Source organism: Lutra lutra, chromosome 1 (assembly GCF_902655055.1).
Source record: "Lutra lutra chromosome 1, mLutLut1.2, whole genome shotgun sequence".
Classification (NCBI taxonomy): domain Eukaryota; kingdom Metazoa; phylum Chordata; class Mammalia; order Carnivora; family Mustelidae; genus Lutra; species Lutra lutra.
The window spans coordinates 156353996-156379424 of NC_062278.1; the positions used below are offsets into that span (position 1 = coordinate 156353996).

At 37.7% G+C, this 25429-nt stretch overlaps 1 protein-coding gene across 24 annotated transcripts in view; it reads left to right on the top strand.

Moving 5' to 3' along the window:
• The window catches only part of LRRFIP2 (LRR binding FLII interacting protein 2), a 110008-nt gene that overhangs the window by 69061 nt on the left and 15518 nt on the right, over window positions 1-25429 (top strand). For 10 of the 24 annotated variants that reach the window (XM_047740782.1, XM_047740818.1, XM_047740839.1 and 7 more), the window contains 6 exons: window positions 2029-2073; window positions 3620-3736; window positions 6537-6647; window positions 12647-12817; window positions 21477-21569; window positions 23983-24075. In XM_047740782.1, coding sequence (XP_047596738.1) covers window positions 2029-2073; window positions 3620-3736; window positions 6537-6647; window positions 12647-12817; window positions 21477-21569; window positions 23983-24075 — 630 coding nt within the window. The remainder of the gene's footprint in view (window positions 1-2028; window positions 2074-3619; window positions 3737-6536; window positions 6648-12646; window positions 12818-21476; window positions 21570-23982; window positions 24076-25429) is intronic. The other 14 variants (XM_047740826.1, XM_047740847.1, XM_047740979.1 and 11 more) reach the window with 5 other exon arrangements.

A 25429-nucleotide genomic window follows, 5' to 3' on the forward strand; every position in this document is an offset into this window, starting at 1 on the left:
AGGAATATATGGCTATTTTATTCAGTTACAGTATTTCTTTGATTCTGAAGAATAACACTCTTAAGTATCAGGCATTGTGTTTACTAGTACAAATGTGATGGAAGGTTATTCCTTTTTGCGACAATAATTGCCAGTATTAAAAACTACTGTAATGGTTTGTTTTCAAAAACATTTTATATGTGATTTTTAAAAAAAATCAAAGTTAACTAAAATCAATTCTTTTTTAAGAGTATTACAATAAAAAGCAAAAAGATCAAAGTCCAAGATAGTATTTATATTACTGAATAAAGTAAACACCTTGTATATAAACACTGAGAGGAAAAAAATGAACATGATAAATGTGGGCAATGAAAAAGAACAGGAAAACTTTCAAATATGAGGAAGTTAGAATGAAGTGATCTGAATAGAGCCAGAAATAATGACATTTTATGTTTTAATAATTGAGGAAAGTTTTAAAATCTTTTTTCTAGATTGGGCTGGGAGGGTTGATCTAGGAGTTGGAGTCTCGATATATTTTCATTTAGTTAAATCTCTCTGTGACTTTTTCCCCCTAATGGTAATTGGGGCAGTATATACAAGTAAATTATATGAACACAGGGTTAAAGATTCACAAACCCGAGATCTGGACTCAGCCCTGACGTTTAGTAGTCGTTCAACTTTGAGGAAAATCTTTCACCTCTTGAATTTCTCTTTCCTCAGCTGTAAGGTCAGGGTTTGGAATTAGACCTCTAAGGTACCTCTCTTTATGAAAGAAACACTAATCCTCTCTGCAGAAGATAGGATAACTCCGTTATGATGTGCCCAGACGTGCCCAGATGATAGGACACTATGCTGCTGTTAAAGTAAATGAAGTAAGTCTGTAAATACAGATGGGGTATGATTCATTTACTCATTTGCCCAGCAAATTGTGAATCCTTCTGTATGCTAGGTGCTATTTTTGATGTTAGGAATGCAGAAATGATCATAGAGACATAGAGCATACGATAAAGAGAAAGAGATCAAATGATAAATAAGTGAATAAATATCATGGGATTAGGGAGTAATAAATGCCAAGAAGAAAAATGAGGTAGTTTCTTTAATCTCTGAAACTTGGAGAAAAAGAAGATATAGAATATATTTGGGACCTAACTTTAGCGTTTGTTAAAGACTTGGGGGCTGGTTGCCCTTGGATGAAGAATTGGAAGGTTTGGGTGTGGTATATACTTCACATACCCTTTTGTGCTGGTTTTTTTTTTTTTTTTTTTTTTTGGACACATGGGCATGTATTGCTTAAAAAAGTAAAAAAACAAAAAAGCCAAAGAACTGAATCCTTAAGAGCTGTGGGGGGAATCTTTTTTGATGATATATTTAACTTGCTTTAATCAAATTTGAACTTTTTTGGCCAAGTGTACTTGTCTTAATCTATGTGTCCTGTGTCCTAATAATGTTTAGATAATAAAGTTTTTGGCTTTTTTTTTTTTTTTAAAGATTTTATTTATTTGACAGAGAGAAATCACAAGTAAACAGAGAGGCAGACAGAGAGGAGGAAGCAGGCTCCCTGCTGAGCAGAAAGCCCGATGTGGGGCTCGAACCCAGGACCTGGGATCATGACCTGAGCCGAAGGCAGCGGCTCAACCCACTGAGCCACCCAGGCGCCCCAAAGTTTTTGGCTTTTGATTTTACCAGTCTTTTCCTTTTCATGTGTACAAGGTTTTTTTTTTTTTTTGGTGTTAATATTTCCATTGCCAAAGCTCAAGTTTACATGTTTTTCTTTAACATGTTTCAAATATCATGAAAAGAAAATCTGCAAATTCTAAACTTCTGCATAAGGACAGCTTGCTTACCGCATGTCATCCTTAGGATAAGAATTAAAGTTCTTGACATTTTGTCTTATGTGTCTCAACTTTTATTTCAGTTTCAATTTGTTTACTTTTAGGTTCCAAACATCAGTTGAACTTGAAGAACTCAAATGAGGTCACTTCTTTTTTTCCTCAAAAACCCCCAGCATGCTAAGCATCTTTACTGATTTTTATCTCTGGTCTTTTCTAGTTGGATGAAAAATCTGACAAACAGTATGCTGAAAATTACACAAGGGTGAGTACATAAATTCCTAAGGGAATTAGATTCTCAAGGTCAATTAAACTTAATTTCTATTGCTATTTCATTATTTTACTACATTTGAACTGGTGGAGCTACTCTTCCTTTCTTCATCTATTTCCTGTCCTTGACCCCCCCCAAATTCCTCTGAGGTTGAATCATGTGAAGCACTGGGAAGAGAAAAGACACTGCATTTTATTTCCTTGAATGTCACTTCTTAAGCTTTTGGCTGCTCTTTCGATTTTCATTCCCTAGAATTTGATCCTGAGAAGAAGCCATTAAACACTGAAAATGAAGTGTCTTTAGGAATGGTGGTGACAAACTCTGAAGGTTCCCCCCCATACTTAATCTTTTTTTTTTGGGGTAAAATAATCCTTTTCTAAGAGTTGTTTTGTGTTAAAGTCTCTAACTTTTAGAATATTTTTAGAAAGTTATCTTTGGGAAATTATCAGGATTAATTTCATGCTATACCCAAAAAAGATACACCAGCTCTGTCTGATAGAGATATAGTGCAAGCCACAAATGTACCCCACATATATGTTGAGCTTAAATTTTCTAGTAGCCTTATTAAAACAGTTAAAAGAAGTAGGTAAAATTTATTTAAATAGTATATTTTATTTAACCCAAATTTGTCAATGTAATCTATGTGAAAAAGTATTAATGAGATATTTTACATTCTTTTTTCCATGCAAAGCCTTTGAGATCTGGTTATGTATTTTACAATTAAAAATAAAATCTCAGTTTGCACTAGCCATATGTCAGATGCTAAGTAGCCTCACATGGCTAATGGCTGCTGTATCGGACAGCGTAGGTCTGTGTCATTTATTAATCCAGTAGCATAATCTCACATTTAAACTAACTGTGGGACTAGCAGTCTAAATTCATAGTGATACACAATTTGCTCGAGCTGGCAATTTTCTTTCCAGCTCTATCCAAGTATTAGAAAAAGAAAAGATTCTAAAGGAGCAGCTTAAGGAACTCAGTAGGACTGCTAATCAGCATACCAGTTATAAGTCCTGAACTGGTTTTTTTTTTTTTTTTTAAGATTTTATTTATTTATTTGACAGAGATCACAAGTAGGCAGAGAGGCAGGCAGAGAGAGAGGAAGCAGGCTCCCTGCTGAGCAGAGAGCCCGATTCGTGGCTCGATCCCAGGACCCTGGGATCATGACCCGAGCTGAAGGCAGAGGCTTTAACCCACTGAGCCACCCAGGTGCCCCCCTGAACTGTTTTAAATTAATCTGATGTGCTCACCCCCCTCCCCTCCCCAGTGTTGTTTACGATATAGCAAAGATAAACTTAGAAAACAACTTGCACACAAGCTATTTCCTTTGTTATTATGAATTCTAGATTCCAGTAAAGCGTTGAAGTGAACAAAGTTATGCATAGTATGCCTGGGCCCTTCTCTGGATACCTTCTTCCCGCAGCGTCTACACTGTCTGCGCATTCTCATCCACATCCCACCCCAAGCCCATTTTAGTTTCTATGGCAAACGTATTTGGAAAGAAAGAAGACTTAGATGTGTCCCCTTCCTCTTTCTCCAGCCTTCATCTCGGAATTCTGCCTCAGCAACAACCCCTCTAAGTGGAAACTCATCCAGACGAGGGAGTGGAGACACCAGCAGCTTAGTAGATCCAGACACCTCATTAAGTGAATTGCGGGTAAACTGCAATCTTCGGTTTGCTTTTTCAAAACTGTTTTTTGGCTTCTTTGTCTTATAGTATACTGGAACTATTTAACATTTAATGTGACTTAGTATAAAGAAAAGGACTATGAGTTCTTTAAAAAAAATCGTTAAAGATAGTTCAAGAATGTGACTCAGGTCTGAAAGGAAGGAGATTAGTTAATTCATTTTTCTGTTCTCTTTCCTGAACATTTGATGATATTGGAATGAGTTCTGCTAATTTACAGATGCCAAAAAACTTGTTAACATATGTAAAGTGATTCTCTCAGAAATAATTGGCCATATTTTAAATGGAAAATATATGGATTTGCAAGGAATCAGACTCTAGAAATTGTTAGTCTTTTGAGCCATTATGGTATTATTTGGCTGCTTAAATATATTTATCTCTCAATTTTCCATGATCAGTGTAGTGATATTTGGGATAAGAGAAATACTGGAGTTGAGTCCCCTGGGTTGAGTCCCCGTCTTATTAACCTTTTTATTTAAAAAATGAGGACTTTCAAAATGTATTTGAATGTCTATTTGCTGAACCTGCTATTTTTGAGCAATGGGGGAAGTGTAGTAATAAAAATTGCATTCATTCATTCATTCATTCATTCACTCAACATTTATTGAGCCCTTGGCCCCAGAGATTCAGGCTGTGAAACACACTGTGAACTTCAGGAGTTCACTGTTTCATAGGGAAGACAAACTGATAGAAACCAGGAAAACCAAGTTGTGTGATACTAGGTCATGGCCAGAATAGGGCTATTAAGGCAATTCAGAGATGGGTCAGCTATGTTCGACTAGGAAAAGAGATAACAAAAGGCTTTTCAGAGGAGACACACTCTGAGCTAAGGTATGAAGGAAGAATACAAATGAACCAGGCATAGTTGAAGGGCAAAGCCTTTCTCAGAACTTCAGAGAACCTTCTGGTATACTACAGTTGCCTTGAGGGTAGGATGAGAAGTGAGGAGGAGAGGTGGGCGAGGGGGCAGACCAGGAAGTAGTCGTGGCCCAGTCCACAAAGTCTCATGTATGGGAGCCTAGGATGCATTTGGTTTTCCCCTGGCAACTGTGGGATATTAAAAAGGGGATTTGAGAGTATCTGATTTACATTCGTAAAGAGTGACCCCAGATTGGAGGAAACACTGGAGGTGAGGGGAGCAGTACCCTGTGGCTGAATAGTGAAGTCAAAACTGTGATGGAAGAAGATGCAGGAAACTCGCTCTGAAGAGAATACTGGAATTGATTAGTCAATAGCAGAAAGAGATAGGAGGCTAAGAGGTTGTATTTTCTTTCAAAGATGGGCTTGAATATTATTTTCATTGCTTGACTTGAGCCAGTAGAGAGAGGACAGAAAGGCAGAGGAAGGAGAGGGTGACCGAGGAGCAGAGTGCCTGATTGGGCGAGAGGAATGCCTAGGGTGCAGATGGAGGAAGGCCGAATGTGGAGGTTCCGTGGTGCTGACGCAGTGAGGAGGAGGTGGGGACTGGGGTACTGAGTCAGATTGTCGGTGGGTTGGAGCAGGAGTCCGGCTTATGAGGTGGGCAGCCTATAAAAGCAGGCCAGTGGTTAGAGGGTGGCGAGGTTTGTAGCAGTGGCAGTCAGGAGGAAGGAGAGCTGCGCCTGGCCGACATGGCATGACTTTGCAAGTATCAGTATTGACCAAGCTCTTACTAAGTACCAGGCGTAGGTGCTGGGGGTTGAGTAAGTTAAACTTATTCAAAGAGTTGAGGTGGATAAACTCTTGCCTTCAGTGGGACAGAACACAGGAGGACAAGGCTCTCCAGCCTCACAGCTTAGCTTGTGCTTGCTGTTTCCTTTTATTGCTTCTTTAAGAGAATGACTTGACTTCCTTAAAGAAAGTGAGAGTTTTGTATCCTCACACTCAGCTCCTTGTAGCCCTTCAATGTGTGTCTGTTGAATGAATCAATGAGCAGAAGACAGACAAACCTACTAAGGAGGGAATGAAGAGGGCCAGGGGAAGTGTATGTCACTGTCCTTGGAGAGTTGGTGCTATCTCTATTGCAGAATGGTACTTAGGGAAAATAACCACAGCAGTTATTTTCTCCTTAAATCAAGTATCTGAGTAGATTGTATGTAGCAGGGTCAGGTATAAGGAAAACTGTATTTTCCATTTAAAATTTGACCTGTTTTACTTTTAAGGATTATGGTAACATTTGTAGCAGGTGCTCTTTTCTCATCATTTAAATGGCATCCTCAGCATAGACTCTCATTTGACATAATGTTTAAAATGTTGGTGTTGAACTTCCTTCCCTTTAATTTCTCCCAAATTAATTGTGGTTGGTAAGCATGTCATTAAAAGGCAACTTTGGTCATATCCATTTATTACAGTTTTAAAAACTTTTGCATGAGTCATTAAAATTTCCTGCTTATAATTAATTTACTGCATTTTACTAGTTCTTAGGTGAAGCATTATGTTAAAAATGATTTAAATGATTTGTAAAATTTTTAATATTACATGTTATCAATATTATAATGTATACATCTTTTTTCCATATACACCCCCCTTTGCTAAAGCTGTTTCAACACATGTTAATGCCAAGAAAATATTGAACACTTTAGCTGATTACTCCTGACCTTCTCCAGCCCCACATACCCTGACCTGTTTGCCCTTTTCCATGGTTTGGAGTGGCAGTTATGCTTGTATACTTTGATTTCTCTGCTTTTAGACTGGAATATGCAAAAGTAGTTCACATTTTCATCTGGATCTTTGAGACTTGAGATATGTTTGTGCATGGTTTTATGCAATGGTTCATTCCTATGTCCTGCAGGATATCTATGACCTTAAGGACCAGATACAGGATGTAGAAGGGAGATACATGCAAGGGCTTAAAGAACTAAAGGTATCAGGGCCCATTCTGCAGCCCAAGCATGCTATATCTGTATGTAGAAGGGTTGGGTAATGTTGGTTTCACAAGTCCTGTTAACCTCAGTGCACAGAGCTTTACTAACAGTGTTTGTCTTTCAAGCATGTGCTTAACCTGCAATGCATAGGAAAGGTGAACTTTCAGTCTCTGCTTATGTCTAAATGTTTAGTATGGTTTTTGGAATATTCAGTAAAATATATTAATTATATCTTCGAGTTTTTAGACCTTGTAAAATTCTTGCATGTCCCTTATATCTTAGCTATACAAAATCCAATTGGGCAAACTCTTAAAAATTATTCTGAATATGTGTGTGTGTGTGTGTTGTGTATACCCACACATTTTTTTAAAATTGAAAATTAGACCTTAAAATTCTTCCATGCTAAATGAGAGAGTATTGCCTATTTCTGTCACCAAATTCAGTCAGTATTAAAAACAGGAGGAAGAAAACATCTACAAGTGTATTATTATAAATACTCCTTTTGGAGGAAGGACCCTGAGGTAGGAAGCCTGTGTTTTTGTTTTGATTCTTCTTTTCCCTTTTTAAACTATAGGTCAAAAAGAATTAAACAGATTTAATGCTTTAAAAAATTTGGAGGTAAATTTAAATGGGCCTAAATCTTGTCCAAGCAAGGAAGGCTACCCAGTTTTCAATATTTAAGTGTCCAAGTGAGGCAGACAGTTTGGTTGTCCTGGGTTATCCATGCTCTTCCCCATGTTTTATTATGAAGTTCAAACCTAATAGGAAACTAAAAGTTTTCCTGAACACGTTCATGTCCCTATTTGAAATAGAAAAATACACATCAGGCCTCTAAAATCACGTAAGTAAGGCATTCAGGAAGGTGATTCAGGATATGCCCAAAGGATGAAGCATAGGCCTAATGGGCAAGGCTTTCATCAGCTTTCCTGGCATGATGTGAAGTAGCCCAGTTACCAGTCAGAAGCTTCATGTGGATGATTATTGCCTGTAAGGAACTTACAGTTAAGACTCAGGACCAAAAAGGGTAGGAAGTCCTATGGAGAGTGTCTGTGAAGGTAGTGTGGATGCCGCTGATACAGCAGTGTAAGGCTATCAGTAAACATAGGAGAATTACAGAGGTAGTATGCAGATGTGCTCAGTTTTAATGTCTCTAAACTTCAAGACTTTTGGAAATATCTTGGATCAAGGGAACAAATCCTATATATTAAGTAAATACACTCATACTGAAAATATGTATCAGGAAAGCAGGCAAGTGATTCAGAGGCATTCTTACTTGCTTTTTATTTTATTTAAAACATTTTTCCTTATATTTTAGATCCATTTATTACATTCTTTGAAAGATACAGAAGAACAGATTAAATTTATTTGAGACCAAACAGATACAAGATCCCCTTTTTTTAAGAGAAAAAAACGCAAGACCTAATGTTCCTCACATAAATGATAACCATGCTAAGAAAAATTTAAGAAATACATTAAATATATCCATGTTCAGTGCACGTTTTAAGCATATCCAGAGTAAAGGAAAAATTACATTGTGATATACAGTGGTGTATCCTGCTTTATTTTTTTCATTTAGAAGAGATGCATTTTATTTATTTTTATGTTTGTTTATTTTATTGAAATATAACATATGGTGCTGTATCAGTTTTAGGTACACAACATGATAGAAGAATTCTCTACATTATCCAGTGCTCATCATGATACGTGTACTCTTAATCTCCTTGTCTGTTTCATCCATCCTACCCACACCTCCGTTTTTTTCCCCAACCCCCCACCTTTTCATAATTCCTGGTCACCATATAATTGAGCTTGACTTCAGGTTATATTTATCCTTGAAATGACTTTTTTAAGTGGAAGAAAAATTGCTTAAAAAATGGTCTGATCGGTGATCAAGCGCAATGGTGTGAATGTATCCTATTAAAAAAGGATAATGGGTCATGGCTTATGACTTTGTTCTTGATTAAGTGAGGCAGTCTTTGGGTGCTTTTCCTCATTTTAGCCTTCATGCGGAACCACCGGGGTTTTGTTAAATCACAGGGGGCCAAACTCTACTCCAGGATTTTCTCATTCAGTGGGTCTGGGATGTGGCTGAAAATTTGCACGTTTACCCTAATGCTGTTGCTGCTAGTCTATAGAGTCTACATTGCAAAATCACTGCCTTAGACACATTTACGTAAAACTAATTCCTAATAGATACCACTATGTAAGCGAGATTGAAATAATTAAAACTATCTTGACATAAATTTAAAACCATCTTCCATGGTCTGTTGTTCAAAGAAGGTACATGCCATAACTGCTACATCAAATTTATTGTAAATATTGTGTTTTTGCATCTATTGTGAAACTATCTAAGATTCTGATGTTCATGCAGTTATGTCTCATCTTCTGTGGGACTGAGCTGTGAGGAAGGCTTTTTTTTTTTTTTTTAATGCTACTAGCCCCTCTCGGGATCAGAATCATTCTAAATTCTGTATTATATTAGGATCCCACTATATTTAAACCATTATACAATGACTTTGCTTCTATTTTTTATTTGGGTTATATTTGTTCCCAGTCGTGGTATAAATGTTGCCTATTAATACAGCCCTGGTTTGTGAAGCATTCTTTTTTTTTTTTTTTTTAAGATTTTATTTATTTATTTGACAGACAGAGATCATAAGTAGAGAGGCAGGCAGAGAGAGAGGAGAAAGCAGGCCCCCTGCAGAGCAAAGAGCCCGATTCGTGGCTCGATCCCAGGACCCTGGGATCATGACCTGAGCTGAAGGCAGAGGCTTTAACCCACTGAGCCACCCAGGTGCCCCATTTGTGAAGCATTCTTACCATGTGTGTATCCTTATGGAGATATACGTCACATATTGTAAAATTTACTCATTTAAAGTGTACACCATTCAAATGGTTTTTCGCATAGTCACAGTGTTGCACAATCATCACCGCAACCCTGTTTTAGAATGCTTTCATTACCCTAGAAAGAAGGCCTGTACTAATTAGCAGTCATTCCTCACCCTTCCTCTTCCTCTTCCACACCCAGCCCTGGGTAACCACTAGTCTACTTTCTGTCTCTGTGGATTTGCCTATTCTGGACATTTCATATAAATGGAATCATATAATATGTAGTCTTTTGTGATTCACTTCAGTTGGTATAATGTTTTCAAGATTCATCCACGTTGTAACTAACTTACTTCCTTCCTTCCTTCCTTCCTTCCTTCCTGTCTCTCTGTCTATCTGTCACAACTATTGCAATATACTATTGCAATATATGGATTTACCGCATTTTGCTTATGTGTCAGTTGATGGACATTTAGGCTGTTTCCAGTTTTTGGCTGTTATGAAGAATGTTGCTGTGAACATTTGTGTACACATTTTTGTATGGACATACCTTTTCATTTCTCCTAGATAGATACCTAGGAAGACAATCACTGGGTCATAGGGTAACAATATATTTAACATTTTGAGGAATTGTCAAACTATTTTCCAAAGCAGCTGCAGTATTTTGCATTCTCCCCAACAATGTATGAGGCTTCTAGTTTTTCCACATCCTCACCAACACTTGTTAATATTGTTTCTGTTTTTTTTTTTTTTTAATCATTGCCATCATAGTAAGTATGATGTGGCATCTCATTGTGGTTTTTATTTTTTTTTTTTAAGATTTTATTTATTTATTTGACAGAGAGAGATCACAAGTAGGCAGAGAGGCAGGCAGAGAGAGAGGGAAGCAGGCTGCCCTCTGAGCAGAGAACCTGATGTGGGACTTGATCCTAGGACCCTGAGATCACAACCCGAGCTGTAGGCAGAGGCCCAACACACTGAGCCACCCAGGCACCCCTCTCATTGTGGTTCTGATGTGCATTTCTTAATTATTAACAATGTAGTGCCCATCTTCATGCACGTATTAGTCATTTGCATATCCTGTTTGGAGAAATTTCTATTCAGATCCTCACCCATTTTTAAATTGAATTTTTGTCTTTTTATTGTGTTGTTATGAGTTCTTTATATATTTTGGGTACAAGTCCCTAATCAGATATAAGATTTACAAATATTCTCTACCATTGTGTGGGTTGTCTTTTTTTTCTTTTAATGCTTTCTTGATGGTATTGTTTGTGCCACAAAAGTTTTTAATTTTGATGAAGTCTTCCATTGATAGTAGTTTTGGTACTGTATCTAGGAAACCTACTCCTGTCTTCTCCAGGCTCATGAAGATTTAGCGCTATGTTTTCTTTGAAGAATTTTAGAATTTTAGCTCCTGCATTTAGGTCTCTGATCCATTTTGAGGTTATTTTTATGTACAGTGTGATGTAGGAATCAACTTTATTCTTTTGCATGTGGATATCCTGCTGTTCCAGCACCATTTGTTGAAAAACTATTCTTTTCCCGTTGAGTTGTTTGGGTACCCTTGTCAAGAGTCAGTTGATCACAAATGTAAGGGTTTTGGACTGTCAGTTCTATATGTTTGATCTTGGTTTGTTGAACATTTACATTAGTATTTTTTAAATTTAATTTTATTTTTTCAGTGTTCTAAGATTCATTGTTTATCTACCACACACAGTGTTCCGTGCAATACGCACCCTCCATAATACCCACCATCAGGCTCACCCATCCCCCCAGCCCCCCTCCAAAACCCTCAGTTTGTTTCTCAGAGTCCATAGTCTCTCATGGTTCATCTCCCCCTCTGATTTCACCTAACTCACTTCTCCTCTCTATCTCCCCATGTCCTCTGTGTTATTCCTTATGTTCCACAAATAAGCAAAACCATATGATAATTGACTCTATCTGCTTGACTTACTTCACTCAGCATAATCTCCCCCAGTCCCATCCATGTTGATACAAACATTAGTATTTTTAAAATTTATTTCTAAAAGTAATGAGTTTTTTTTTTATGTGAAATGCTTTTAAGATTTTATTTATTTGAGTTAGAGTGAGAGAGAGTAAGAGTGAGAGAGAGCACAAGCAGGAGGTAGGGGCAGAAGGAGAGGGAGAAGCAGGCTCTCCACTGAGCAGGAACCCCGATGTGGGGCTCGATCCCAAGGCCCTGGGATCACGACCTGAGCTGAAGGCAGATGTTCACCAACTGAGCTGCCCAGGTGCTCCAAAATGTTTTTTCTTTTTAGCCTTAAAAACTGTTAGTAGGTAGTAATAATCTACCAAATTAGATAGTTGTAATCAAACCAAATTAGATAGTTATTAAAAAATAGACTTGTAAAAAAAATAGACTTGTAAGCTGTTTTAAGCAGAAAAGTTTGAATTAGATAACAGTTCAGGCATTTTGTTATTTGTTGTTTTTGCTTTTTTTTTTTTTTGTCTTAAAAACTTTTATTGAAAATCATAAAGAAATCTTTGTCACAAAAGAAGTCACAGAATTTTCCCCTGTGATTCAAGATACCTTTTTTTTTAATTCTATTTTAATTTTTTTATTTTTTTCAGCATAACAGTATTCATTATTTTTGCCCACACCCTGTTTTTGCTCTTTTTTTTATCATTTTTTTATTGCTTGCTTATGTAAGAATGACCAGGATTTCAATAATTGTTAGAAAAAATGCTTATACCTTTACATTAGCATTATTATACAGAACAAGAAAGTACTGAAAACAGATGTCTGGAAAGTAGCAAAATTCAAACGAGAATAAAGTTTACTTGTGTGAAGAAAGGTTGTATTTTGTTCTATCATTGCATTCTGAATACCAAACAGCTTGTTGTTAAAAACAAGAGTAACATTTCTGAAAACACTAATGCTTTTTCATTTAATGACTCTTCACAAATATATGTGGTTTGCATACCTTTTCTTCTTTCAGAGGCTGCACTGCTGCTTGATTTTGTTTTCTTGGATAGCAGGGAGCATATAAAGTTTTTATCCTGGCATAATTGGCTTATTACCATCCTCTGTTTCATGTGCATGTTACTAAACCAGGTGTTCCCCCAGCCGCTTGCATTTTGCAAAAATGCATCTTAATGTGTTCGTGCCAGTGCTATATTTCTTGTTATACTGCATATAAATGATGAACATATTTTAGATATCAGGCTGATGGCTGTGACTTTCATTTAGGAGTCTTTGTCCGAAGTGGAAGAAAAATACAAGAAAGCCATGGTTTCCAACGCACAGTTAGACAATGAGAAGAACAATTTGATCTACCAGGTAGACACCCTCAAAGATGTTATTGAAGAACAGGAGGAACAGATGGCAGAATTTTATAGAGAAAATGAAGAAAAATCAAAGGTAATTTTGCATCTTGTATCATCCTTTTCTCTGGGCCAGAAAATTAGAACTTGCCATTTCGGGGATGCTGGGCTTGATGGAAGAGTGCATCATACCTAGAACTGAAGCTTCAGTTGAAATGGATTGATCCATGGAAGTTGACAAACATGAGCTCTCAGGTCTTAAAATATTTTCCTTTTTAAATTTTTATAAAATCTACTTAATTCTCTTAAGGAAAAACTTAAGGCCTCCTTCATTTTCTGAAGATCGACTACAACTCAAGTTTTATCTTTATTTGCTATCTCTTAATTGGGATAATTACAGTGAATTATTTATTTCTTCCTGTTTTAACTGGCTGGAATGCCACAAAGCTCTGAAGACTTTGAGTGAGATGGTTCACTTTTTTCTTTTCTATCATTTTTCAAGATAATCTGTTTTCTAAATGATGGGAGAGAAGTTTTTAACCAGTTATTTAAAAACAGCAGGATGGAGACATAGGTCAGAAGTCAACAGATGTTTTCTTTAGAGGTTTGTAAGTTACATTGTTAAAATGTGCAGATGGAAAATAAAAGGCACTGTGCAAGGTTCAGATTTGCCCTTTGACAACTGCAGAAAACAAATTGGGTTCTCTTATTGGATTTGGACTTTTTAAAGTGTTGATGTCAGTCCAAGCAGAGGACAAAAGGATAGTACTGCCAAAAAAATGAATTGTGACTACGTTGCAAAAATAAAAAACCCAGAAAACAATTTAGGAAGTATGCATTGGTGAGTTGTTAGAAACATCAGTAATCTGAAGGGAGAGAAGCTGTTAACACAACCTTAAAGGGACTGGTATTAATACTGTAGACTCTAATGGGGATTTTTTTCCTTGAGGACTGCAAATGCTCATTCCAGTCTGTTTTGGTCAGATTTAAAAAGTGTTTGGAAGTGTTTGTCAAGGGCTTTGGGGAAGAAAGGATGAATAGACAGAATATAGAGGGTTTTTAGGGCAGTGATAGTATTCTGAATGATACTATATGAGTGGATACATTGTTTTTGTCAAAACCCATAGAATATATAATCCCAAGAGTGAGCCTTAATGTAAACTGTGGACTTTAGGTAATAATGGTATATCAGTGTGTGCTCAGCACTTGTAACAAGTCAGCCAAGACTTGGCTGCTCAACTGGCTGAGCCACCCAGGTGCCCCTATAGATACTGCCTCATGCAGTAGAATATTCACTTTCAGAGACCTACAGAGAGGTCAGGCACTCAGGTATGTTTTATTATAGCTCAGAAGGAAAGGGTAGAGAAGGACCATTCAATTATAACAACAATGGTATTAATACAATTTTTCAAAATGTCTTCAGTGCTTCCTGCTGGGATTATAATACCACATTTTAAATATTGTCTCTATACTTACTCTGGGGACGAATGAATGCCTGATTAGGGATGTCTCAAGTATAGTATTTTCTTTCTTTCTTTTTTTTTTTTTTTTAAGATTTTATTTATTTAGTTGACAGAGAGAGACATAGCGAGAAAGGGAACACAAACGGGGAGTTGGAGAGGGAGAAGCAGGCTTCATGCTGAGCAGGGAGCCCGATACAGGGCTTGATCCCAGGACTCTGGGATCATGACCTGAGCCAAAGGCAGACGCTTAACAACAGCCACCCAGGTGCCCCAAGTATAGTATTTTCTTAATAGCTATTTATTTTAGTAGTGGATTCTTTTTCTTTTCCTTTTTTTAAAGCTTATCTGAGATTTCAAAGACATGTTTTATTAGAGTTTTTATTTATTTATTTATTTTAAAGATTTTATTTATTTGACAGAGATCACAAGTAGGTAGAGAGGCAGGCAGAGAGAGAGGGGGAAGCAGGCTCCCCGCTAAGCGGAGAGCCCGATGCGGGGCTTGATCCCAGGACCCCCTAGATCATGACCTGAGCCGAAGGTAGTGGGCTTAACCCACTGAGCCACCAGGCGCCCCTAGAGTTTTTAAAAATACAGAAAATGGCAGACTATTCTGAACCCTCCTAAAGCCATCATCTACCCCCAGCCATCAACCCATGGCCAACTTTGTCCATCTACTTCCCCCACTCCTGTTCTTTGAGGTAAGACCTCAGTAACTCATATTTTTTAAAGAAGATTTTTATTTATTTATTTATTTATTTGAGAGAGTGAGAGAGAGTGAGCACGAGCCAGGAAGGAGCAGAGGGAGAGGGAGAAGCAGACCCCTGTTGAGCAGGGAGCCCCGTGTAGGGCTCGATCCTGGGACGCCAGGATCATGACCTGAGCCAAAGGCAGATGCTTAACCGACCGAGCCACCCAGGCACCCCTCAGTACCTCATATTTAAAAAGAGTTTAGGTAAGACTCTCTAAACGATAGAAGGAATCTAAAAAATTAAGAATAATTCCTTCGTACTACATATCCAACCATTGTTAAAATTTCAGTTGTCTCAAATGTCCTAAGTGGTTTTCTTTTTTACACTTAAAAGCAAAAACAACAACAATAACAAAAAACCAAACCAAACCAAACCAAAACAAAAAACCCAGAAAAACCCCCCTGAGGATCCAGATTAGTTCCATAAGTTGAAATTAGTTGTCATGTCTTTTGAATTTCTTTGTGTTTATAGCTTTCCCTTCATCTTTCTTTTTTTTTTTTTCCTCCCTTGCAATTTTTGTGTCAAAGACACTGGATTGCTTGTCTTAACAGTTTCCGACAGCCTTAGAGATTTTGCTGTTTCATCCCTGTGGTGTCTTTATTGTGTTCCCTTTTCCTCTGTCTTTTCTGTAAACAGGTAATGAGGTTTAGAGGCTTAACCAAACAAAAGTGCAGCATTTTTGGCAAGTCTACTTCTAGGGTTATGGGTTATCATCTGGCAGGAGGCCTTGATGTGTGGCTCTTTCTTTTTACAGTGCTGTTGCTAGATGCTTCGATCTGTTAGTTGATCAGGGGTTGGAAAATGGGATATACTAATTTTATCATTACTGTTTTATATTTCTTGTATTACTTTAAAATGGATTGGAGATAAAATTTACATACCATCTACTTCATCCATTTAAAAGTACAATTCAGGGACGCCTGGGTGGCTCAGTTGGTTAAGCAGCTGCCTTCGGCTCAGGTCATGATCCCAGCGTCCTGGGATCGAGTCCCACATCGGGCTCCTTGCTCATCAGGGAGCCTGCTTCTCCCTCTGCCTCTGCCTGCCATTCTGTCTGCCTGTGCTTGCTCTCTCTCCCTCTCTCTCTCTGACAAATAAATAAATAAAATCTTTAAAAAAAAATAAATAAAAGTACAATTCAGGGGCTTTTATATATTCACATTATGTGCAGCCATCCCAGTTAGTTCTAGAGTACTGTGGTCGTGTCAGAAAGAGGCCCTATACCCTTTAGCTGTCATTGCTCTGTCTCCTGCCCCCTCAGCCCTCAGTAACTCGTCTGCTTTCTGTCTCTGTAGTAATTTCCCCATTCTAAACTTACAGTCGGTGGAGTCACCGAATATGAGGTTGGCTTTTTAGACTGGCTTCTTTTATTTAGCTTAACTATTTTGGATGTTCATCAGTATTGTAGTGTGGGTCACTACCTCATTACTTTTTATGGCCCAATACTCTCCCATTCGGTGGGTATACCACATTTTGTTTTTCATTTGTGTGCTGATGCACATGCTGTGATGAATAATGCTTCTGTAAACATTGGTGTATAAATCTTTGTGTGGACGTATGTTGTCCTTTCTGTTAAGTGTGTACCTGGGAAGGGAGTTAGTTGCTGGATCATATGGCAGCTCTATATTGAACCATTTGAGGAATGCCAGGCCATTTTCCACAGTGGCTGCACCATTTCACGTTCCCACCAGCAGTGTATGTGAGTTCTGATTTCACCACACCCTCACCAACACTTACTATTGTCTGACTTTTTTTCTTTTTACAACCTTCCTAGCAGCAGTGGTTTTGATTTGCATTTTCCTGAATACTAATAATTATGGGTATATTTTCATATGCTTCATATATCTCCCTTGGAGAAATAGCTATTCAGATCTTTTGCCCATTTTATTTTTTATTACTATTTTTTAAAGATTTATTTTATTTTATTTTATTATTTTTTTGAGAGAAAGAGAGTGAGAGAGAGAGAGCACTAGCAGGGGGTGGAACAGAGGGAAAGGGAGAAGCAGACTCCCTACTGAGCAGGGAGCCTGATATGGGACTCCATCCCAGGACCCTGAGATCATGCTCTGAGCTGAAGGCAGACACTTAACTGACTGAACCATCCAGGTGGCTCTCTTTTTTGCCTATTTTAAAATTAGATTTTTTAAATTATTATTGGTTGCAAGAATTTATATATTCTAGATACAAGTCCCTTATCAGATATAACTTAAAAATTTTTTAAAAAATACCATTATGAAGTCAAGAATACCAGCATTTGATGATTTGATTTCATGTTAGCTTTTATTTTTTTAATTTTTGTTTTATTTTATATTTTTAAAGATTTTATTTATTTATTTGACAGAGAGAAATATAGTGAGAGGGAACACAAGCAGGGAGAGTGGGAGAGGGAGAAGTAGGCTACCTGCTGAGCAAGGAGCCCCATGTGGAGCTCTATCCCAAGACCCTGAGATCATGACCTGAGCTGAAGGCAGACGCTTAATGACTGAGCCACCCAGGTGCCCCTAGCTTTTATTCTTTTGATTTTCAGATTGTTCAACCTTTAAGTAATATGAACGTGTTCAGGTTGATTTCCAAGTAATTTTGACATGATTTTTTGTTTGTTTGTTGGTTTGTTTTTTGATAAATTCTGTCTAGCACAAGAAAGTGTTCCAGGCTCATCTGGTACATTTCCTGCTCCAAACCTGGAGCTGTTTGTCCAAGGAGCCTTGGTTCTTGTAGTGGGGCGGTATGGGTGCTGGAGAGCTCTTGCCACCGATATCATCACTATTTATAAAGGCCTTCTTAGTGGGTGTATCAGGGAAATATTTATGTGGGGTACTTTTTTGTTTTTAAAGTCAAAATATATTATGAGTTTATTCTGGTAGTTCTAGTTCAAGTTCAGGACTCTGGCATTTTTCCTTATGCTGTTCTACATATGTATGTCTTCGTTTTCCCACTGCTAGTTCTCAAAGTCACTGGGGATGATAGTAATTATGTTATATTCTGTTCTCTTTGCTCTATCCCACAGTGCTCAGAATAGCAATACCCAATGTCGCCACAAGTGATATAATTACTGAAAATAGTTAAAAGTTTTTTGTTTTGTTCTGGTTGGTTGTTATTTTGCTGCTATACTATGTATAGTCCAACCATTGTTTTTAAAAGTTACTCAAAATAGTTTCTGTGTGCTTATGCTGCTAACTGGATATATAATTAGACTCAGTGCATTTTATTTTCGATACTTAGGAATTGCTTTAAGGTTTTTTTGTTTATTTATTTTAAAAAAGATCTTATTTATTTGACAGAAAAAGTGAGAGACAAAAGTCGGTAGAGCAGCAGAGGGAGAGGGAGAAGCAGGCTCCCCACTAAGCAGGGGGCCCAATGCACGGCTTAAACCCAGGACTCTGGGATCATGACTTGAGCTGAAGGCAGTTGCTTTAACCAACTGAGCCACCCAGGCGCCCCGCTTTAAAAATGTTTATCTTTAGGGGCACCTGGGTGGCTCAGTGGGTTAGGCCTCTGCCTTCGGCTCAGGTCATGGTCTCAGGGTCCTGGGATCGGGCCCCACATCGGGCTCTCTGCTCAGGGAGGAGCCTGCTTCCCCCTCTCTCTCTGACTGCCTCTCTGCCTACTTGTGATCTCTCTCTCTCTGTCAAATAAATAAATAAAATACTTAAAAAAAAAATGTTTATCTTTAGATTATTTTTGCTTTTAATTATAAAAAGTATAACAGAATTTACCATCTTACCCGTTTTAAGGTGTTACAGCTCAGACAGTTCAGTGGTATCAAGTATATTCACATTGTTGTGCAATGGGAACTTTCTCATCTTGCAGAACTCTGTACTCATTAAATAACAATTCCTGCCCTCCCACCCAACTCTTGGCAAACTTTCTACTTTCTCTCTCTCTGAGTTTGGCTACTCTAGGGATCTCATAGAAGTGAAATCATATGGTTTTTTACTTTTTGTGACTGTCTTATTACACTTCATATAATGCTTTCACGGTTTATCCATATTGTGTTGTGGTGTGCGTCAGAATTTCCTTCCTGGATATTATTCCGGTGTATGTATATATCACATTTTGTATATCTGATCATCTGTCTGTGGACACTTGGTTGCTTCCATCACGAATTGCTTTTTGAATTTAATTGTGTTTTATAATTACATAAGATACTTACATATATCTGAAGTCAAATGAACAAAGAAAATATATCAAAGAAGTCAGTCTTCCATCTCTGTTCATCCCTGTTTCTTTTTTTTTTTTTTTTTAAAGATTTTATTTATTTATTTGACAGAGAGAGATTACAAGTAGACAGAGAGGCAGGCAGAGAGAGGGAAGCAGGCTCCCTGCTGAGCAGAGAGCCCGATGCGGGACTCGATCCCAGGACCCTGAGATCATGACCTGAGCCGAAGGCAGAGACTTAACCCACTGAGCCACCCAGGCGCCCCCATCCCTGTTTCTTGAAGGGATTTTTTAATTAAATGCTTTAGCCTTCCATTTTTTAACTTAAGATAGATATATTTTGCTATTTGAAAAAATATATATACACATACATCTTTTTATCCCCCCTTTCTTAGAAGATAGTAGCACACAATAAATACTAGTCCACACCTTGCTCTTTATCGCCTTGTGACTGTGGGTCTTCTTTGTTCTTTGGCATTACTACATCGGGATCCGGTGGTGTGCATGTGCTGTAGTTTGTTCCACCAGCTCCTGATTAATAGGCATCAGAATTGTTTACAGTCTTTTGCTGTTAAAAATAGTTCTGCAAAAATGATGTATTTCATAAGTCTTTTTGCATTTTTGCCGGGAATGCTAGGGGAGTCATCAAAGTGGGTTCATTGGTCAAAAGGCATGGTCACTCTGCTGGATACTGTGATTCCTCCCCTTTGTAGTAGTTATACCATTTTGGATTCCTACTAAAATGTACAAGAGGGCCTATTTCCTTCCCGATAATATTTTCCTGAATACGTTGTCAAGTTTTTGGACTTCAACTAGTGTTTAAGTGAGACATACAGTTTTAATTTATTGTTCTTTTAATATGATCATCTTTTTTTTTTAAGATTTTATTTATTTATCAGACAGATCACAGGTAGGCAGAGAGGCAGGGACAGAGAGAGAGGAGGAAGCAGGCTCCCTGCTGAGCAGAGAGCTGATTCGGGGCTCAATCCCAGGACCTTGAGATCATGACCCAAGCCGAAGGCAGAGGCTTAACCCCCTGAGCCCACCCAGGTGCCCCTATGATCATCTTTTTATATTTAGAGTGATTTCTGTTTCTTTTTCTGTGAACTGTCCATTTCTTTAGACTATTTTTCTATATAGTATTATTTTTTTCTTTTTGATTTTAGAGGCTCTATATAGAGAGACAATAACCTTTTTCTGATACAAGTTGCAATTTATTTTCTCGTAGCTTATCATTTGTGTTTTTATTTTGCTTAGAGTGCCTTTTGCCATTCAAAAGTTTCTATATAGTCTAACTTATTACCCCTTTCCCTTCCTTGCTGGTGGATTTTTAGGTCATTTTTTAGTAACATTTTTTTCCTACTCTTTGTTATCATTTTTTTTCTCTAGTAACTGTACCCTTCTTTCCTTTTCTTTTTTTCTCCCTTCTTTCCATATACTGCCAATCCATTTGAAATTTGTCCTGGTGTATACTGTGAGGTGTGCTTCTAATTTCCTTTTTCCATTTGGATATCCAGTTATTCCAGCCTCACTAGCATAAAACTCTTATTTTTTCTGATTGATTGGAGATGATCATTTTGCTTTGTTTTTGCTTAAAATATTTGCATGTGTAACTGGGTGTATTTCTGGATTTTCTCTTCTGCTCCTTTCATCTGTATTCATAAGCCCTTACAAACATTGTTTTAATTATATAGGCCTTATGTCTAGTAAGGCTAGCTTTCTTCTTCACTGGTACTTTTTTTTTTTCTGGCTGTTTTTTCTTGTGTTTTTCTTCCAAATAAACTTTATAATCAATTTTTCAAGTTCTGATGAGAAAAAAAAGCCTAGTGGTATTTTTATTTGGACAGCATTAAATGTATAGATTAATTTGGGGGGAGAACTGACATTTTTATGATATTAAGTCTTCTTATCCAAGATAATATGCCTTTCTATTTAGTCCTACTTGTCTGTCCCTCAGGAATATTTTATATGATTTTCCTCATATTGATTTTGGGTATTTCTTATAAGTTTACACATGTATTTTTAAAATTTTTATTTTTTGATATTGTGTTTATTATATTTTCTCTATATATTTTATTTATATTTATGAAGATTATTGGATTTTATATATTAATTTTATAACATGTTACTTTATTAAGTCTTCTCATTGTTCTCAGTAATTTTGCCATTAATTAGTCTGGGTTTTCTAGATATATACTCCTAGGAGATGAAAAATGTTAATTTTCTGAACCTTTCCATAGAAACAGAATTTTTCTAAGTTACTATGCATGGGAAGTCCAAGTGTATTTCTGGAGGTCAGTCTTAGCCTCGGTATTAGTGTATTGTAGACGAGCCAGTTTGTTGTGTGCTTTTAGCTGTATAAGCTGTATCATTTGTTTATTAACAGGAGTTAGAAAGGCAGAAACATATGTGTAGTGTGCTGCAGCATAAGATGGATGAACTTAAAGAAGGCCTTCGACAGAGAGATGAGCTCATTGAGGTATGTGCGTGAACTGTGGAAATACTTAATTTTGAACAAAATGCATTGAATGGGATGTGGGGTATGTGGTGGGAGGGAAGGGAGTTACAATGCCACAGAGTTTCCTTGTCTCTTCATCTTAGCTGTACCATAAAATTTCATACACATGAAACATAAAGTCAGGCTTAAAAAATTGCTACCAACTTTATAAACATTTCCCCTTGTAATAGCAAAAGCTTTCGTAATTATCTTTTATTCCTAAGCACATTCTTTGCTAAAGATATCTTAGGAAATGGGCAAAAGGAAAAAATTATGAGTACCATTAGTTTTTGGAATATAGTGAATGCTGTCTGCTGGGGCAGGATTCTTAGGGAATAAGACGTTTGATCTTCTCTGAGGTAGATCTGTTTCTGAGGCGGCTAAAGGAAAAGCACTAGTCAAGACAGACAGCTTCTATATGAAAAACTGGAGGTGGGCAGGTTGTGCTGGTGGAGGAACACCTGAGTGCCTCAGTGTTGGCAGCATCCTGAGGAATGTGAAGCAGTGGGGTCCACCAAGAAATCTTTGAAAGCATTTATTGTACTTTTGTTCCTGTTACCTTGTGAGTAACAAGGTAACTCACTTTAAATGTGGCTTTTCCTTTTGAGGTTTTTCCTCGTGTTTTTTAAGTATTCTGGGAAGGGATCCTGTCCACTGGCGTGGTGTGATTATCAAAGGTTTCTTTTTTTTTTAGAGATTTTATTTATTTATTTGACAGACAAAGATCACAAGTAAACGGAGAGGCAGGCAGAGAGAGAGGAGGAAGCAGGCTGGGGTCATGACCTGAGCCAAAGGCAGAGGCTTTAACCCACTGAGCCATCCAGGTGCCCCTCAAAGGTTTCTTATGTTACCTTAATGTTGATGACAGGGGAGTGCTTTTAGAAATGCCAGCTCTTAGGGATCCCTGGGATCCCTGGGAGTTGTCTCCCGCACCACACTCATCCACATTCCTGTTGCTCAGGACCCTCCCTGCCCCCACTCATCCCCAGTTGGTTCCCCTCCCTCCTCCTCTCTTTCCCCATGGACCTGCCCCACTTAGATCTCTCACCCTGTAAATAACTTTTAAAAAACCATTTAATAGAGGAAGAGAAACGACTACTTTTCTATTTGTGGATTTATGTTAACTTTTCTTCATTCTTGAGAATGATTGAATTGAATGTAGTCTGGCAGATTGAGTTTGTGAATGCTAAATGCGGACACAGATAACCCTTTGAAAATATCAGATTACATGTGAAGTTAGTTGTCCTCGTTTTTCCATTTTTGGCATGAAGCATATTATCTAAGTTTTGTGTCCTCCTGGTATTTAAAAATAATGTGAATTCCTCTCCTTTTTTGTCCTTTTGTCTTTTTTGTGTCTATATTCCAACCACTTGTGATTTCTTTTTCTAATTAAGATATATACTTTTCCCCACTTTTGATTTCAGAAGAATAATAAAGCTGCTTTGCCAGCTGCTTCTCAAATTCAGTACCTTAAGTTAGAATTGGTTAAGTGTTTTAGCTTTTAATTTGATGATAGTGCTTAAGAGAGATTGTAATGCTTGATTCCCATAACTTGTCACTGTGATTTCTTTAAAGAAGGCCGAGGGTGCTGTATATACAAACTTTAAAGACAGAAGAGTTTTTATGTTTAGAAGTAACATGTCTTAGATGTTAATACCCCTGTGTATGTATAACTGAAAAACAATGAATATGAGAAAATAATGCTTTTTGGTCTTTCATGGTAAAGTAGATAAGAAATGGTAGGAGATGGTAATTTACCAATAATTCTTAAAAGAAAATCTGTTAATATTCAAGTGTATAAATTGAATCTTGTTGCCTAAGGAGAATAGTTGCTTAAGAATGGCTACATGCTGAATTCTAGTTTTTCTAAAAAACTGAACTCAACTAAAAATACGACTGTTCCTTCAAATTCATATTATTCTTGCTGTGGTAGGTTCTACTAACAAATTTGAAATGATTAAGTTGAGATGTTTTGTATTTTTTAGTTCTACTTAAGAAAATAAAGTTTAAAACTATAGCTTGCTCTCTCATAAGCAAAATTTCCCTCTCTAGAAATGTAAGTTGCTCCATGTTTGGAAAAAAGGCAGTTATCAGAGGAAGAGCACATATGTGGAGTTGCTTGTACACAGAAGCCCTAACCGGCTTGCTGCCGCAGGGCTGTGCTCCCAGTAGTTCTTCCCACTTCCCTTGTGGCAAGCCAGCAGAAATCCTGTCGCCAAGACACTGGATGTCATCTTCTCCTTTGCAAGCAGCTCTTTTCCTGTTCAGCACAGCTTTCTTTCTCCCTTTATTAAGTTTCTTTATCAGCTTTACTTTTGTTCTGTTTTCCTCCCTCTGACCCCCTCCGTTTTTTCTTTCTGTTCTTTTATTACTTCTCTCCCCACTTCCTCTGCAGGAGAATCAACGAATGCAGCAGAAAATAGACACCGTGACAAAAGAGGTGTTTGACCTCCAGGAGACACTCCTTTGGAAAGATAAAAATATTAGGGTATGAAATGAAATTGGGCTTTGGTCTGAAGCTCATTGATGAGGAATAGACCAATATAATTTAACTTAGAGATTCCTAAAAATCTGTCCTTTTGGTTTTTTTTGAGCATTTATACACTGAAATGGGAATAAGCAGAAGACAGAAAAAAACTTCCAGGGAAAAACGTGATAGTATATCTGGAAAGAACTCTTCTTGCTAGCAGGACTCTGGGCTTGTGAAACCTACAAAGTAGGAACTTTCTAGGGAAGTTTATTTCCCCAGGATTCTCATCCAGAAGCAGCCGCAGGCATTTAATTCAAACTCTGTGGGTAACCAGATATCCTTACATTGCAAGAATTTTGGATGAGAAACAAGAGAACAGTGAGTGGGGGGTGGAGGAAAAGTAATTAGCATCCCATAAATCCTTGGTGAATAAAATAGGAAGAGATTAACATCAATTTAGTTACGGAAGTGGATAGGAATGTAAGATTTGCCACAGTTGCCAAACCATGACGTCATCTCTAATTATAACCCATGACCCCCCAAAGCAGGGAAGGGGGTTGCCCAGAGAAGGAAAGTCTTCAGTGGTTTTTTGCTAATAAGCCCTTTAGATAGATTCCAAGCCTATGGAGGCTGGAAAAATTCCCACCAGTTCATCCCGTGTTACCCTTGATATGTGCCCCACCTCATGCTGTGAGCTCTCTTCTGCACTGGGGGTGCCACACAGCCACAGCTGCCAGACGCTTACCTTGTCAGGGAAGGGCTATGGCGGAGCAAGCAGAGAGAAGGAAGAAAGCCCTTGTCTTGAGAACACAGAAAGTTTTGTTCTGCTTGAGGTCAGGTGGCGTAGGGAAAAGTTGGCAAAGATCCCCAAGAACATCTATGATAGACATGCCTGGATGAGCAGCCCTCTGGGTCATAATCTTCATTGTTGATGGGGGAGTTCTTGTATCCAGTTCTTTTCATACATCCACAGACATAGCCTCCCCCACCCCTTTTTTTTAAATTAAAGATTTTCTTTATTTATTTGAGAGAGCAAGAGTGTGCGAGCTTGGGTGGGGGTAGGGAGAGGGAGAAACAGAGTCCCTGCTGAGTAGGGAGCCCTACTCACTGCAGCCCAGGAACCCCAGATGATGACCTGAGTGGAAGACAGATGTTTAACTGACTGAGCCACCCAGGCACCCCCCCGCATCCTCTTATTAATAAACACATGGGAAACAAAATTATTTCTTAAGAGTTTTTAATATTTAAGTACTGAGTTTCTAAAATTCTAAAAGCTAGAAGAGCCTTCTGGAATATAACTGTTAAGAGTTTTGAAATTCTGATTGTGAGCTACTAAACTTACTTACATTTTTACTTGGGGAATTTAAAATGA